This window comes from Nerophis ophidion, linkage group LG10, assembly GCF_033978795.1.
Source record: "Nerophis ophidion isolate RoL-2023_Sa linkage group LG10, RoL_Noph_v1.0, whole genome shotgun sequence".
Classification (NCBI taxonomy): Eukaryota; Metazoa; Chordata; class Actinopteri; order Syngnathiformes; family Syngnathidae; genus Nerophis; species Nerophis ophidion.
Genome location: NC_084620.1, coordinates 30,954,232 through 30,971,104, shown reverse-complemented (window position 1 = coordinate 30,971,104; position 16,873 = coordinate 30,954,232). Strand labels below are relative to the sequence as shown.

The 16,873-nt window shown below is 40.5% G+C and overlaps 1 protein-coding gene across 2 annotated transcripts in view; it reads right to left on the bottom strand.

Moving 5' to 3' along the window:
- The window catches only part of phka1a (phosphorylase kinase, alpha 1a (muscle)), a 30,092-nt gene extending 13,567 nt beyond the window's left edge, over positions 1 to 16,525 (bottom strand). For both annotated transcript variants that reach the window (XM_061913483.1, XM_061913482.1), the window contains exons 1-17: positions 16,276 to 16,525; positions 14,172 to 14,330; positions 14,055 to 14,102; positions 13,801 to 13,969; positions 13,630 to 13,712; positions 13,463 to 13,543; positions 6,539 to 6,637; positions 6,025 to 6,171; positions 5,889 to 5,942; positions 5,691 to 5,813; positions 5,525 to 5,620; positions 5,345 to 5,452; positions 5,195 to 5,273; positions 4,996 to 5,130; positions 4,809 to 4,918; positions 4,591 to 4,735; positions 4,431 to 4,509 (exon numbers count right to left, since the gene is read on the bottom strand). In XM_061913483.1, coding sequence (XP_061769467.1) covers positions 4,431 to 4,509; positions 4,591 to 4,735; positions 4,809 to 4,918; positions 4,996 to 5,130; positions 5,195 to 5,273; positions 5,345 to 5,452; positions 5,525 to 5,620; positions 5,691 to 5,813; positions 5,889 to 5,942; positions 6,025 to 6,171; positions 6,539 to 6,637; positions 13,463 to 13,543; positions 13,630 to 13,712; positions 13,801 to 13,969; positions 14,055 to 14,102; positions 14,172 to 14,330; positions 16,276 to 16,353 — 1,793 coding nt within the window. In that variant the 5' untranslated portion in view covers positions 16,354 to 16,525. The remainder of the gene's footprint in view (positions 1 to 4,430; positions 4,510 to 4,590; positions 4,736 to 4,808; positions 4,919 to 4,995; positions 5,131 to 5,194; positions 5,274 to 5,344; positions 5,453 to 5,524; positions 5,621 to 5,690; positions 5,814 to 5,888; positions 5,943 to 6,024; positions 6,172 to 6,538; positions 6,638 to 13,462; positions 13,544 to 13,629; positions 13,713 to 13,800; positions 13,970 to 14,054; positions 14,103 to 14,171; positions 14,331 to 16,275) is intronic.
- Between the last annotated feature and the right edge of the window lie 348 nt (positions 16,526 to 16,873).

Genomic DNA, 16,873 nt, shown 5'->3' with positions numbered 1-16,873 from the left:
AACTTATTCGGGTGTTACCATCTAGTGGTCAATTGTACGGAATATGTACTGAACTGTGCAATCTACTAATAAAAGTATCTATCAATCAAAAGGAACTAAGTCTAAGTAAGTATATATATATATATATATATATATATATATATATATATATATATGTCCCACAATTCGATTCAATATCGATTCCTGGGGTCGCGATTCGATTATAAATCGATTTTTTTCAATTTAAGGCGATTCTCGATTCAAAAACGATATTTTTCCGATTCAAAACAATTCTGTATTCATTCAATACATAGGATTTCATTAGTATCCATCCCCAGTCTGCTGACATGCTAGCAGAGTAGTACATTTTTTAAAAAGAGCTTTTATAATTTTAAAGGACAATGTTTTATCAACTGATTGCAATAATGTAAATTTGTTTTAACTATGAAACGAACCAAAAATATGATTTATTTTATCTTTGTGAAATCATTGGACACAGTGTGTTGTCAAGCTTATTAGATGTGATGCAAGTGTAAGCCGCTGTGATACCATTGTTCTTTTTTAAATTTTTTTATAAATGTCTAATGATAATGTCAATGATGGATTTTTAATCACTACTATGCTGAAATTGTAACTAATATTGATACTGTTGTTGATAATCATTTTTGTTTCACTACATTTGGTTTGTTCTGTGTCGCGTTTGTGCCTCAATTGCTCTGTTTATTGCAGTTCTGAGTGTTGCTGGGTCAGGTTTGGTTCTGGAATTAGATTGCGTTGTTATGGTATTGCTGTGTATTGTTTATTGTTTTGCTGGATTAATTATAAAAAAGTAAAAAATAAATCGGTTTTCTTTTTTAAAATGAGAACCGAATCTGAGTCGCACAACGTGAGAATCGCGATTCAATTTCGAATCGATTTTTTCCCAAACCCCTAATTTATTTATATATATATATATATATATATATATATATATATATATATATATATATATATATATTAACAATAAGATAATAATATATAATATAATAATAACATATAACAAGAATAGACAAAACATACTAGGGATGTGCCAATCAAGGTGACATGCTGCCAATTCTGATCATTCATGAGTGAGATCGGTCGATATCAATACCGATCAAATGTATTAAAAGGGTAATTTTATGATTTATTCCTACATTAAAAACAATTTCTTGTGGCCTACATAACATGGAATGGTGATTTTTTCGTTTGCATTGATTATGTTTTACAGACCATCTATAAACCGCCGTCTCTTCAGGATGCACCACTTATCCTTTACTTCAACTGCGTTTTTTTTCTTCCCGTTAGCCATGTTGTAGTTTGTTGTAGTTTTTAGCACTTCTATGAGGAGTCTACTGACAGAGGATATAGGTTCAAACTATACGTTACTTTGTATAAGAAATGGCAATAGCGGAGAATGCATGTGCATGTACGAGCCAGTCAGCCCCAAAACAAGAGGATAGAGAAAAATAAGGAGCTTAGTGACTACAGCTACGGATTACAATGGCGGACTGACTAAAGCGCTTTGTGTAAAACTTAACCATATATGGCAGGGGTCTCAAACTCAATTTACCTGTGGGCCACTGGATGCAGAAACTGGGTGAGGCTGGGCCTCAAGAAAAGATTTCTTAAAAAAATCTAACATGCACTTTTTAATGAATTAACCTTCTATGAATGGCTTTCGAGCCATAGCAACATACTTGCCAACCCTCACGATTTTTCCGGGAGACTCCTGAATTTTAGTGCACCTCCCGACAATCTACCGTTGCAACCATTCTCCCGAATTTGTCCCAATTTTCACCTGGCCGACATTATTAAGGGCTGCCGTGAATGCACTGCCTTTAACATCCTCTACAACAGTGGTTCTCAACCTTTTTTCACTGTGAACTGTGAACATTTTTTTAATTCAAGTACCCCCTAATCAGAGCAAAGCATTTTTGGTTGAAAAAAAGAGATAAAGAAGTAAAATACAGCACGATGTCATCAGTTTCGGATTTATTAAATTCTATAACAGTGCAAAATATTGCTCATTTGTAGTCGTCTTTCTTGAACTGTTTTGAAAAAAAGATAAAAATAACTAAAAAACTTCTTGAAAAATAAACAAGTGATTCAATTCTACATAAAGATTTCTACACATAGAAGTAATCATCAACTTAAAGTGCCCTCTTTGGGGATTGTAATAGAGATCCATCTGGATTCATCAACTTAATTCTAAACATTTCTTCACAAAAAAAGAAATCTTTAACATCAATATTTATAGAACATGTCCATAAAAAGTCTAGCTGTTTGATTGTTGTATTATTTTTTCACAGTTTATGAACTTACATTCATATTTCTTTGAAGTATTATTCAATAAACATATTTATAAAGTATTTATGAATTGCTGCTATTTTTCAAAATGTTTTTAATAAATCTCACTTGTCCCTTTGCATACCTTCAAGTACCCCCAGGGGTTCGCGCACCACCTGAAAGAGGACTACTGCTCCACTACATGTTATTGCGCACGTTACAAATATGCATCACACTTTGAACCCACACCAAACAAGAATGACAAACCCTTTTTGGGAGATTTTCCGTACCTTATCACAACTTAAACAAAAGAGAAGAAATACCCAGAACACCTTGCAGCACTAAGTCTACCGGGCTACAATATACACACCTCAACCGACGCAAGTAGGGAGGGTGGGGGATGAGGGGTTGGTGGTAGCGGGGGTGTGTATATTGTAGCCCGGAAGAGTCAGGGCTGCATGGGATTCTGGGTAATTGTTCTGTTGTGTTTATGTTGTGTTACGATGCGGATGTTCTCCCGAAATGTGTTTGTCATTCTTGTTTGGTGTGGGTTCACAGTATGGCACATATTTGAAACAGTGTTTAAGTTTTTTTTACGGCCACCCTTAGTGTGACGTGTGTAGCTGATGATCAAATATATTTTGCAATATCACACGTACGTCTTAAATGGCCAGATGCAATATACAACTGGGCTTGCACGCTCTCAGTTCAGGATGTAGGGGGCGCTAAAGGCATTATGGCACTCTCTGAATATTGTTGATCCGGCAAATATCGACAGGGGCTTCGATAGAATTGGTGCCCTAAAATTCAGGGGTCTCCTGGGAAAATTGGGGACGTTGGCAAGTATGACGCTGTCAAGCGCCCTTCATAATAAACTTGCGGGCCGCACCAGCATTAAATTGTCATATCGAAGTGTGGGCCGCATAATAACGTCCGCATGTTTGAGACCCCTGATACATGGAGATATCCGCTGATGTCACCAATGGGGAAAAATGTCACAAATGAGTAAACTTCAAATGGCTTGATTAGAGGAAGTATGACAGAAGGCAAGATTATATTATAAATATCTCTGATATGCTTCAACTGTTTGACAATACATTTTTGGAACTTATGCAGATGCCAAATACACAAAAACAGGTACCAATAGGTAAGAAAAGATGGTGTTGCATAACAGATCCTGTTTAACTGTACATTTTTTAAATGTATGTTTGGTGAGTGCTTTTGACAGTGTAACAATATCAACACAATATTTAAAGTTCGTTCCTATTCTCTTTCATTCTATGCAATTGATTGATAAAAACAAAGTCAACAGTACACAATAAGTAAAATAAAGTAAAAACTGATACTCATTTAAACCCTGGGTTTTGCCCTCAAAGAGCCCCCTGTGTCCAGGGTATTACACTCTAATTTTTTAAATATTAAGAGAAAATAAAAATATCGATCATATACTGATACTACTCTTAATATCGACGCCACCAATTTATGCATCGATCTGATCCTTCTCTTACGTGCCGTGTACTGACTGTGACAATGCTGACACAGCAACATGTTGTAGTCTCTAATTAATCTACTTGTTAATTTACTGTTAATATCTGTTTACTTTCTGCTGCAACGTGCTTCCGTCTACACTTTTTAAAATGCATTTAGCATTTACAGTGGATCCGGAAAGTACTTACAGTGCTTCACTTTTTCCACATCTTAAAGATATATTCCAAAATGGAATAAAATATTTTTGGGGGCGCGGGGGGTGCTGGAGCCTATCTCAGCTGCATTCGGGCAGTAGGCGGGGTACACCCTGGACAAGTCGCCACCTCATCGCAGGGCCAACATAAATAGACAGACAACATTCACACTCACATTCACACACTAGGGCCAATTTAGTGTTGCCCATCAACGTATCCCCAAGTGCATGTCTTTGGAGGTGGGAGGAAGCCGGAGTACGAGGAGAGACCCACGCAGTCACGGGGAGAACATGCAAACTCCACACAGAAAGATCAAGAGCCCGGGATTGAACTCAGGACTACTCAGGACCTTCGTATTGTGAGGCACATGCAAAAAACCCCCAGGTCCACTGTGTTGCCCAACTTAAATTGTGAATGACAGAAATTTCTATTCCAGAAAATAAATTAAAACTGTAAATCCACCTCGCTCCTCCGTAGTAGCCGTCTTGTAGTTTCTTCAGTGTTGCCAGCACAGCGGGGTCCAGGTTTGTGTGGTCTTCGGCTGAAACGCATCAAAGAACAATGCTTAGAACAAAACAGAACTGCCTGATCAAAACGTGAGGAACTGTCTCGGTGCACTGACTCAGCATCGTCTGCGAGATGGGGAACGTGACAGTGGGCCTTCCCGTCATCCTCCACCTGGACGACAGGTAGGAAATGTCTGTCCTCAGCATCTCCACGATCATTTTATTGTCCAAAGCCAGGTAGAACTGCTGGTGGTCCAGGAACTATGAAAAGATGGTATGGCGCATGACATGATTTCTTTGGGAACAATCCATGAATCTTGATTACGTAACGCACCTGAGGCGTGAATGAGAAGATGGTGTTCCTGATGATATAGAACTTGGAGGTTCCCAGCACGCCGATCCTCCTGTAGGGCCGTCCTGTCAGACCGAGCCTCGGGTTCCGACCTGAAGAAGTCCGAGCATCACTGTCCAGGTGTTTGGTCGTTATACTTTTTCAAGACAGTTTTTTTAGGGCAGGTTACCAAGTCGGGCGTAGATGTGGCTGAGCACCCTTGAAGGCTGCACGTGAATTGGGTGGATGTCAGCCACCATCTCCACGTCAATACCGTTCTTCAAGAGCAGCTCTTTAATCTCCTCTGTCTCGGCCAGAACGGACACTGCAAGGATGGAATATTGTGTCACAATGTGTGGTGCCAAAACCTCCTCCAGGACATGGCTCACCTTGTACTACCACATCCGGCTTGGGGATGGTGGAGAAGCGGCGGTTCAGAGGGTCGATCTCTCCAGGAGCGAGAAAGCCCTAGGGAAAAAAAGTAGGTGGCGTCAAATTAAAAAGTCCTTAATAGTGTCTTAATTGAGATCCATAATCACCTCAGACAGAAGCTTTCCCAGGATGTACAGAGACTGTCCCCACTTCAGGGGACACTTTCCCATTGGAATCCTCTCCACTGTGTGAGGATTCATGTACTCCTCCTGCACCTGTTTGGAAATGTGTAGAAACAATTAAGACTATGGCTAAAGGATTTAATCAAACTTGGTTTCAAGACTAACTTTATCCGGTGGGACACTGTAGAGCTCCGGTAGCAGTCGTATTCCGTCCTTCTGCTTGATCAGGATGCCCTCCAGAGCCTCCTGGTACTCCTGCACCTACAAGGCCGACCACCAGGATAGAATGTGTAAACACAAACTCACTGATATACTAACTCTCCAGGCTAACCTGCTCGGGACTGTTGATGAAAATGCCATCCAGGATAAGGTAGGTCCAGAAGAGCGGCCACTCGCACTCAATGTTCTCAAACAACTTCAGCTCGGCTGACTCGTAATACAGACGATTGGGATCCTGAGGGGGCCAAAAATACAAAAACTAATCAGTTTAATCAGAGTTCGACATGACTTTCCCTTTGACGTTGCTGACCTCTTTTGGGGTTTTGTGTCCATCTCGGAGGAACCTGCAGCAGCCGTAGCGACCCTAAAGAGACACACGGACAATCATGTGGCACTCTTTAGGGCTACTGATTAAAACCATAGCTGATACCGTAGACTGTGGGCACCTGCAGCTTGGAGATGATTTCTTCCTTGGTCATGTTGACGATACTCATGTCCTCCACAGCAAATGCGGGATAAGAGATGATGGCCAGGATGCCTGCATCCACCTCCTTGGAGATGGATGCTCTTGGGAGCATGGAGGTCAGGATGGACTGATGAACATTTTGAAAGAAGAAAACAAAATGATAAACGGTAAAGTGACTTGAATTGTAGGCGACTCTTCTGAGCTACTTAGTCGCCGAGAGGCTGAATAGAAAATAATGTGGATAAATGAAGAACTTACACGTGGAAATTCAAAAATATACAACAAAACTAGGCAGTCAGAAAACGTAGGAATCCTCTGTTCACCCCCTCTCAGTTCAAACACAAAACTTACCAGGTGAACAGCTGATTTTACTTCTTCCGGTGCTGACTTACCACCACATAACTCACATCCCCATATGTGACCATACAATTAACAAATAGACTATAGCGGCCAAAAAGAGCTGTCCTCTACACAAATGAATGATTGGGCGCAACCTGGCAGTGCTGGATGTCGTCAGCCAGAGCATGAACCACCGATCCAGGTCCACCTTTGGCTCCAAAAAGGTTGAGGTCGTCTAGTGCCTCCAGAGCTGCCTGAAAGATAAAAAGTTTGAAAGATTTTTGGAACCCACTTAAATTGGACCGGCTAAAAATTTAAATTCCCAACAATAGTAAAACACAGACGTGGTGTGGTGAAATTATCCTCTGCATTTGACCCTAAACCATTTCACTCCCTGGGAAGTCATTTGGTGATTTAACCCCCAATTCCAACCCTTAATGCTGAGTGCCAAGCAGGGAGGCAATCGGTCCCATTTTTATAGTCTTTGGTATGACTCGGCCAGGGTTTGAACTCACGACTTAAAGTCTCAGGGCGGACGCTCTAACCACAAGGTCACTGAGCAGCCGAAATAACTTCTTCGTGGAGAGTGGGGGCACAGATTCGGTGACCACAGATGATGCACTAGCTCTCCAAAGTCGGGACCCAGGGTGGACCACTCATCTGTGCATCAGTTGGGGACGTCTCTGTGCTGCTGACCGGTCTCCACTCAAGATGATCTCCTGCTGGCCCCACTATGGACTGGACTCTCATACTATTATGTTAGATCCATTATGGACTCGATTTTCACAAGGATATCGTTGTGGCTTGTGCAGCCCTTTGAGAAACTCATTATTTAGGGCTATAAGTAAATATTGATTGATTGATTGATTGATTGATTGACCAAGTTTTTTCCTATTACTAAAAAGCAGCATTTCCTAAGCAGAAATTTTTGTGGCCCACCATAGATAAACTTGGACCTTTTCAGAATGATGGTGATACCTTAAGGCAGGAGTGCTCCATGGGTGGGAAAGTTAGTACAATTCCAAGACTGCTGACTGGCAGGGCCCCCCAAAATAGGGTTGTAGTGACAACAACTTTTGGCCCCATGTGATTTTTTTTCATAGTGGTGCTCTGGCCTGTTGCACTCACTCGTAAACACATTATAATGGAATGTGATGTTTATTAAGCTTGTCATTCCAACTCTGTACCATAGATTGTAACTCTGCTTTAACACACTTCATAAGCAGCATCTGACAAAGAATATGTCTCTCTTTTTAAAGGCAGCTTTGTCTTGCTTGTGGCTTAAAAAAGCAACAGAATAAAGTTACTTTCTATTTTTAAATATATTTGCTTTGCTTTTACCATAAAAAAATGCATGCACAAGTGTCACTTCAATTATGCAAATCCTATGGTCTGTTTATGTTGACGTGTTTGATATTATAATGTATCATTATCAACAAACGACAAAACTAACGTTTAGGTACACAGCATCAAAACGTGCACACAATGACACAAAGTATGCACCCAAGTAAAAATTGATTCTACTAAAATAACTAACAAAATGCATCCATAATATTTTTGGGGGGATTTTTTGGGGGACTGTAGAAGGATTTGCACCTATTAAAAAGTGTTTATATTTCTGTAATAAAGAATAAGGATGTCCCAATACATTGTTTCTATTATGCATAATGATGCAGCATGTTATGGAAATCACATAAACACAACCCCAGCTCACGAAAGTTGGTTCGAAAAAAAAAAAGCTTTCCTGGTGTCCCAATGTTTACATCATAGAGTGGTCTGCTGCTCCTCGCTCCCTGCAAGTTTAATAGAAATAAATGATAAATGGGTTGTACTTGTATAGCGCTTTTCTACCTTCAAGGTACTCAAAGCGCTTTGACACTACTTCCACATTTACCCATTCACACACACATTCACACACTGATGGAGGGAGCTGCCATGCAAGGCGCTAACCAGCACCCATCAGGAGCAAGGGTGAAGTGTCTCACTCAGGACACAACGGACGTGACGAGGTTGGTACTAGGTGGAGATTGAACCAGGGACCCTCGGGTTGCGCACGGCCACTCTGTCACTGCGCCACGCCGTCCCCGGAAATCATAAATCATGCCTCTCACTTAAAAAATAGAAGACTGAGAATATAATCTGACGAGTTGGGACACCTTGACCGCCATTTTGGACCTGGAACTGGCGAAGACAACACTGAAAGCCCCATTTTTTTCCCAGGATTATGAGACATTTTTAATCTAAATGGAAATATATGAACATCCTAACAGTCGGCATCCTAATGACAGCAAGACATTGCACAGTAAGTGCTGTTTTATTATGTTTTTTGATTCTCATGAAGAGTGCAGTGAGTGTAATCAGTGATGAAGAAAAAACACAAAAACCATTGTGATGTGTTTTTGAAATTAATCCGCCACGTGTAATTGCAATGATCAAAATATGTAAATATTAAATGTTATTATGAATGTGCCTGTTATTACATTACATATATACTTATGTCATGTATATAAAACCTCAATGGAGGTGTTTGGATCTATAGGCAGAATTGAACGGCTCCCATAAGCTCCATTGTATGCGGACTTTTGATTACAATAATTTAATATTAACAATGCTTTTTTTTTTTTATCCATTCGTCGTCATGTCTTCCATAATAATTGTTAACTGTAGGCAAAATTCCCCCCAAAAAGTGCAGTTCCTTTTTAGTAAGTAAATTAAGGAGTGTGTCTGTCTTCATAAATATGCAGAATATAAGGCCACAATACTGGGAGGAGAAAATTCTAATTACATTATTTAGCACACGCAGTGCAATTTATCAAGGCTAAAATTGCACTGAGGGAGCTGTTTTTCATCTTTATTTAGTACGTCTAAAAAAGACGTGCAAACTGGCATGTGCACAGAAATGGCTGTGGGAATGGAGGTGATCTTGTTGCAGCTCCTTCCTACGTATGCTTGTCAGCATATATGGGCTGTCAAAAATAAAAGTATTAGAACAAATTCAATTAATGTATTTTGGTGTCTGCTGCTGTTTTTAATGGCATTCGCTATTTCATAATACATATGAAAAAAACTTGGATTGACATGCATTTTCCTGGGTCTGGAATATTCCAGCGCACCCTCTGAGTTAGGGCCAACATCTGACAGAGCGATCCTTTAGCATACTAAAAAGAGGGGGCTACGTTGTAGATGCAATGCAGGTCTGCTTCTAAAATGCCCGGAAAAAGTTGTAAATGCCTGCTGCATGTTTCCAAACATAACAAAACACTACAGGTGGGAGCATGATAACATAAATGTGGAGTAAATAAGTGTCATCATGGTGAAAAAAACTCATTTCAACAGGGCGAACTGCACCAGGTATTAATTGTAAACGCAGTCCTAGTAGATCAACTGCAACACGCTCACTAAAAGTACACGTCATTTTACAGTTTGTACACTATGTTTAGCGCATGGTATTTGGATCTGAGTAAATCCGACACTTTGAGTAATAACAGCAACTTTAAACACAAAGTAAGGTGAATAGGCTGTTTCTATAAATGTATTAAAATAAGCTGCCATTACAAATTCAATTAATCTATTCACAACCTAAAAAAGGAGAATAAATACGTTAAGAAGACTGTGAGTGTCTCTTAAAAAGACTGCATTAAAATCCATCCATTTTCTACCGCTTGTCCCTTTTGGGGTCGCGGGGGGTCCCTGATGCCTATCTCAGCTGCGTTCAGGCGGTAGGCGGGGTACACCCTGGACAAGTCGCCACCTCATCGCAGGGCCAACACAGATAGACAGACAACATTCACACTCACATTCACACACTAGGGACCATTTGTTATCCCTGACTGCATTAACAACTTTCCATAACTTTTTTCCTCATTTGCTATCCGCCGTCATCATCATCACTTGCAGCTGATTCTTTATTAGTAGCATCACCATTCGCAGGTACCAATATTTTCAACAGGTAACTATTTAATTATTGGAAGTGTTTAAGAGCAGAGCGGTTTTTTGACTGTGTTAAAGGTTAATAATAGTGTGTGGAGGGTTCATGAAGACCTAAACTACAAACACTATTCTCATAAATCATTAAAAAAAATAACATCCCTACTTTGCAGAAATCATAAACTAAAGGGTGGTCTGAAACGTGACTCCCGCAATAATTTATGACTGTGTGTAAGAGGTTAGTAACAGTTTAAGGAGGGTTCATAAATACCTAAACTACATACAATATTCATCCATCCATTTTCTACCACTTGTCCCTTTTTTGTTGTCGCAGCGGGTGCTGGAGTCTATCTCAGCTGCATTCGGGCGGAAGGCGGTACACACCCTGGACAAGTCGCCAACTCATCCCAGGGTCAACACAGATAGACAGACAACATTCACACTCACATTCACACACTAGGGCCCATTTAGTGTTTCCAATCAACCTATCCCCAGGAGCATGTCTTTGGAGGTGGGAGGAAGACGAAGTACCCGAAGGGAACCCACTCAGTCAAAGGGATAGCGTCCCTACTTTGCAGTAATTCCTAAACCACAGGGTGGTCCGGAACGTAACTCCCGCAATAAATGAGGAGAACAATGTATGCACAAATTAAGAAAAACAATGTCAACAAATTGCCATTTGTTAAAAATCTTCTATCGTTCATTCTTCGTATGTCTTTGTCTCAAGTAAGTCAACATAAACCGGTTACACTATATAGTAAGTTTGTGCGATACAGACAATATAGGCTCCCGCGCCCACTGCAACCCCAAAGGGAAAAGCGGTAGAAAATGGATGGATGGATGGAATTACAGTGTACCCGGAAAGTATTCAAAGCGCGTCACTTTTTCCACATTTTGTTATTTTACAGCCTTATTCCAAAATGGAATAAATTAATTTTGTCCTCCAAATTATACACACAATACCCCATAATGACAATGTGAAACTGTTAAAAAAAATTTTTTATTAAAAGTAAAAAAAAAAAAAAAAAAAATAATCACATGTATGTAAGTATTTATAGCCTTTACTCAATACTTTGTTGATGCACCTTTGGCAGCAATTACAGCCTCAAGTCTTTTTTTAAAGCGCTATACAACCCATGTATCATGATTCCACAAGCTCGGCGCACCTATATTTGGGATGTTTTGCCCATTGAGCAATTTGATTTTGTTTAGTTATTTTATTTTTGTAATACATTTGCAAAATAAAAAAAATTACTTTTCACATTGTCATTATGCGGTATTATCTGCAGAATTTTGAGGACAAAAATTAATGTATTCCATTTTGTAATACGGCTGTAACATAACAAAATGTGGAAAAAGTGACGCACTTTGAATACTTTCCTGATGTCCTGCATATACAGTTGGCTGAAAAATTCTAGCTGGGACCTGCAAATTTGACCATGGCAAGCAAACAAAGTTGTCTTCAACGCAATGTAGCATTTTCGCAGGCAGCTAATTTCATTAAAATTTCTATTTATTAAACAAGACAAAATCCAATCAACAGTTGTGTTACAGTTCATGGGGTCTGACTCAGTTAATAACATGGTTTGCAGCAGCTTCCTGCTGTGCAGTACAAAAATAATGAACATTTGAAACAAGAAAAACACTTAAGCCAACGAGAGACATCACGCCTGCATCACATCCACACAGACCTCAGTCCAGGTCTATCAGTGCTCACAGGAGAAGCCGTGCAGCAAAAACCTTCCGTCCTTCCACAGCGTAAAGCCACTTCTAAGTCACTAATCTTTGCCCCCATAGTGGCAAATGAACAACATTTCTTATAAAGTATTATCCCTGGAGGATGAGGAGTATCTAAAAATGCTACACTACACACCATAGGAGGATAAACTAACTGCTAAATTCAAGATAGAACTTTTGAATGTAAAAATTAGGGTGGATCAATACAAATATCGACAGCAATAATACCAAGTATAATATCAGTATGCGGTCGATAATACAATTGTTAGATCGATTTTTTTTTTTTTAACCAAAAAATATTTTGCCGTTTTCATTATTCTTTACAAACTTAGAAACTTGGATACAGCATAACTTTAAGGGCAAAAACCAAAATATTTAAATCAGAGCCAATAGTATAAAATAATTTAATTAATTATTTAACATTGTTACAACACCATGCTGTGTGTTGTCTGATTATTATTGTGTTAAAAAATTTAATAATTCCACTTTTTTTATTTTATTTTAGATATCAGTATTGGTATGACCAACACTGCCCCTGTACCTACTTGGTATTGAATCGATACCCAAATTTGGATTTTAGCCCAAAGCTAATGTAAAGCCCTGTATAACAGTTTAACAAAAGGGATGATTGAACCATGTTCCAACAGAAAGTAATTAGATATTAAGAGTAAATGATCAAGTAGTAAATAATATTTGACAAAATAATACAACCGGAAATGATACAACATATTACCGCATACATCCGCAGCCAAATTAGGGGTCTTTGTAGCCTATTTTGAAATGGTTCTATTATCATTTACATACCAAATAATATATTGTGATATACAGTATATCATTATCGCCGGAGGCAGTTATATATTGCAATATACATTTTGGGCCATATTGCCTATCCCTACTGTATAGTACTTTTTGCACTAACCTTTGTTCCATAAATAACTGTGCAGTGGGCAAAGACAAGAAATTTGAATCAATACAAAGCAAACCTATCAAACGTTCTGCAGTGACAGCAACTGCTAGAGTAGTAATTACATTCCACCGTGGAGCCTGATTTCTAATGTCTTAATTTAGCCTCTGTGCATTTGTGAGCATGTTTGTGCGCGTGTGTTATTTCGGAGTAGGAAGCCATTCTTGGAAGACACGGGAAACCTGATCCCGCCTGACAGCCACCAAGCAAAGTTGAACACTCACAGTGACCGCCGCGCGGTTAAATAAGGTTGTACCAAATAAAGAAAAGGGACACCAATAAGCGAGCAAGTCCTCTTTTGAGTCGGACTCCTGAGTACACAGGTCGTTTAAAGAGCATTCTAAAGGTCAATGAAGAGACTGGACACCTTAAATCCATATTTGAACTATAGATCAGCAGTTTTGACTCTCTGTAAAGGAAAGTCCCTCCTTCTAACGGCACAGTTGTTTACCTTGGCAGTGCCTATGGAGCTGGCGTTGATCTCAGTGATGCCCTGGTTGGTTTTGTCCCCTCTTTCCCACATTCCATAATCCTATGAGCAGTCAGAGAGGGAGGCACACAGTAAATAGGACACAGAGTGAGTCTTCAAGTATGAAAAAGCTCAAACTCGCCACTTACAGCCACTTTGTAAGCCGCCTCGATGTAGAACATGAGGTTTTGCACAACGTCCACCTCGTCCTGGGTGTAGACGATATGAAGACCTAACACAAACACACACCAACACACACACACACAATATATTCAGAGCCTTGTACCAAAGTGGTAAACACAAACAGTAGAAATCCTAACCAGACGCTGTCATCTGGGCAAGGAAGAGCAGGAAGAGCGAGGTGGCATCCACTTGCAGGTGACCCCATTGGTCGTCGCCAACCACGGTTGCACAGGTGCTAGTGTTGTACTTGGCATGGAGAGAGTCGGACGTGCTGCGACTGTACTTGAACTTCTCTACTTTATCCAGCTGTGAATTGACAAAATATGCTGTTTTAGCTTTGATGAAGACCACTTCCTGCACAACAAAAAGGTAAAAAGAAAAGCCGACGTACCTGCCTCATTACGCACTGTAGGATTCCTCTCATTAGCTTCACTACACTCTGCAGGGAATCATGGAGAAGGTTAGTCTTCCTTAGACAGAACACATTCTTAAACATGAAAGCACGTACCTGCTCCAGTTCGTAGGCTTTGGCCTTGTCTTCATCCCGGTCAGCGTTCTTCCTGTAGGCCAGGCTGAGGGCCCACACGGACAAGATGCTGTAAACATTGTCTCGGACCCAAGCGTCCGGCTGGTCGCTGCTGCCAGGTAGGAGGCCTGTGACGGGATCCTGTAGACCGGGAGACATCCGTATTCAAATCTTTGAGCACATAATGAAGACTTAACCTGCACAAAGTGATCGGGTTTGTTACATTTTACGTTTACGCTCAAGTACAAATGGCTGCCCTATGTTTTAGTTTCTTTCGTTGTTCCTATTTTCATTGACAGTTTTTTGCACATTGTTACATCTGTGCTTTTTGGATGATGCCACAGTTTCTGCGTCTGCAATCCAAACAAACCACCCACAATGAACAACCACTGGTTGATACACTATATTGTCAAACGTTTTTGGCCACCCATCCAAATGATCAGAATGGAGTGTCCTAATCACCGGCCACAGGTGTATAAAATCAAGCACTTAGGCATGGAGAATGTTTCTACAAACATTTGTGAATAAATGGGCCGCATTCAGAAGCTCAGTGATTTCCAGCGTAGAACTGTCATAGGATGCCACCTGTGCAAGAAAGCTAGTCGTGAAATTTCCTCGCTCCTAAATGATCCAAAGTCAACTGTCGGCTTTATTATAAGAAAATGGAAGAATTTGGGAACAACAGCAACTCAGCCACAAAGTGATAGGCCACGTAAACTGACAGAGAGGGGTCAGCGGATGCTGAAGCACATAGTGCAAACAGGTCACTGACTTTCTGCACAGTCACTTGCTACAGAGCTCCAAACTTCATGTGACCTTCCAATTAGCCCACGTACAGTCTGCAGAGAGCTTCATGGAATGGGTTTCCATGGCCGAGCAGCTGCATCTAAACCATACATCGCCAAGTCCAATGCAAAGCGTCGGATGCAGTGGTGTAAAGCACGTCGCCACTGAACTCTAGAGCAGTGGAGACGCCTTCTCTGGAGTGATGAATCACGCTTTTCTAACTGGCAATCAGATGGACAAGTCTGGGTTTGGAGGTTGCCAGGAGAACGGTACATTTCGGACTGCATTGTGCCGAGTGTAAAATTTGGTGGAGGAGGAATTATGGTGTGGGGTTCCCGCGACTCTGAGAGGGACAAGCAGCAGAAAATGGATGGATTGGTTGTTTTTCATGAGTTAAGCTTGGCCCCTTAGTTCCAGAAAAAAAGGAACTTTGAAAGCTCCAGAATACCAAAACATTTTGGACAATTCCATGCTCCCAACCTTGTGGGAACAGTTTCCTCTTCCAACATGACTGTGCATCAGTACACAAAGTAAGGTCCATAAAGACATGGATGACAGAGTCCGGTGTGGGTGAACCTGACAGGCCTACACAGTGTCCTGACCTGAACCCGATAGAACACCTTTAGGATGAATTAGAACGGAGACTGAGAGCCAGACCTTCTCGGCCAACATCAGTGTGTGACCTCACTAATGTGGTTTTGGAAGAATGGTCAAAAATTCCTCTAAACACACTCCACAACCTTGTGGACCGCCTTCCCAGAATAGTTGAAGATGTAATAGCTGCAAAAGGTGGACCGACATCATATTGTTTCAATCAATCAATCAATCAATGGGTTCGGGATGGGATGGCACTGCAAGTTCATATGTGAGTCATGTCAGATGGCCAAATAATTTTGGCAATATAGTGTATCTGTATTGTTTTTTCACCGAATCAAAGGGGTTTCACTTTCGTACAATGCTGGAGTTTACTGTCTGAATGTTAATTTGCGTTCAAGAAACTTGGCAACTCTTTCAGCAGTGACTGCAACATGTTTCAATTCAAATGCAAATCCTTGTTTGGAGCGCTTGTGAGAAGGTCTTTCATTACAGCATGAATAATGCCAAGGGTTCGCCTTACGAATACACACATGTGAGTAAATGGTATGTCTAAAGAAGGTGCAAACTGTTTCCTGGAGTTACACAAAATGGCAATTGTGTAATATCTGCTTACTACACTTTCAAGGTGTTGCAGCAATGGAAAGAGGAAAGTGGTTGTTATTTGAGTTATTATATGATACTACTACGTTGATTCCACACTCACCTGGTGCTGCAGGATAGTTTGATGTACTATGCGGGCATAGTTGTCCAATTTCACGCCCGAGTTGCTCCTGCTTCTCATGGTGACAAGCTTTGTGGGAAGCACGCTTGTAAAAGGTCAACCAGATTGTTAATTTCCCAGGTGAAAAGTCATTTCTTCCCTCTGAAGTGGTTAAAAAAGAACTTCACCGAGGAGTCCTGGAGACAGGTTGATAAACAGTATGCAAAAGTTGACAACAGGAAGCCAGGGAAAAGCGGATGTGTAGTTACCTTCAAAACAAAAGCGTTATTTCAATCGTCCATGTGGATGTTAACGGTCATAGGTGTAAAACTACATGATAACTTTGCGGCACTTTTTTTTATTAACATATATTCGAATTACAGCGATTATATTCTGACATACGCCAGACAGACACATGTGCAGGACAACCGGATGTGTGCAGTTACCTTCAAAATAAAAGCGTTATTTCAAGCATCCATGTGGATGTCAACGGTCATGGCTGTAAAGCTACATGATAACACTTTACTGTGATACATTGGGGCACTTTTTTAATCACATATATTCTAATTACAAGGATTACATTCTGATATACGCAAGACAG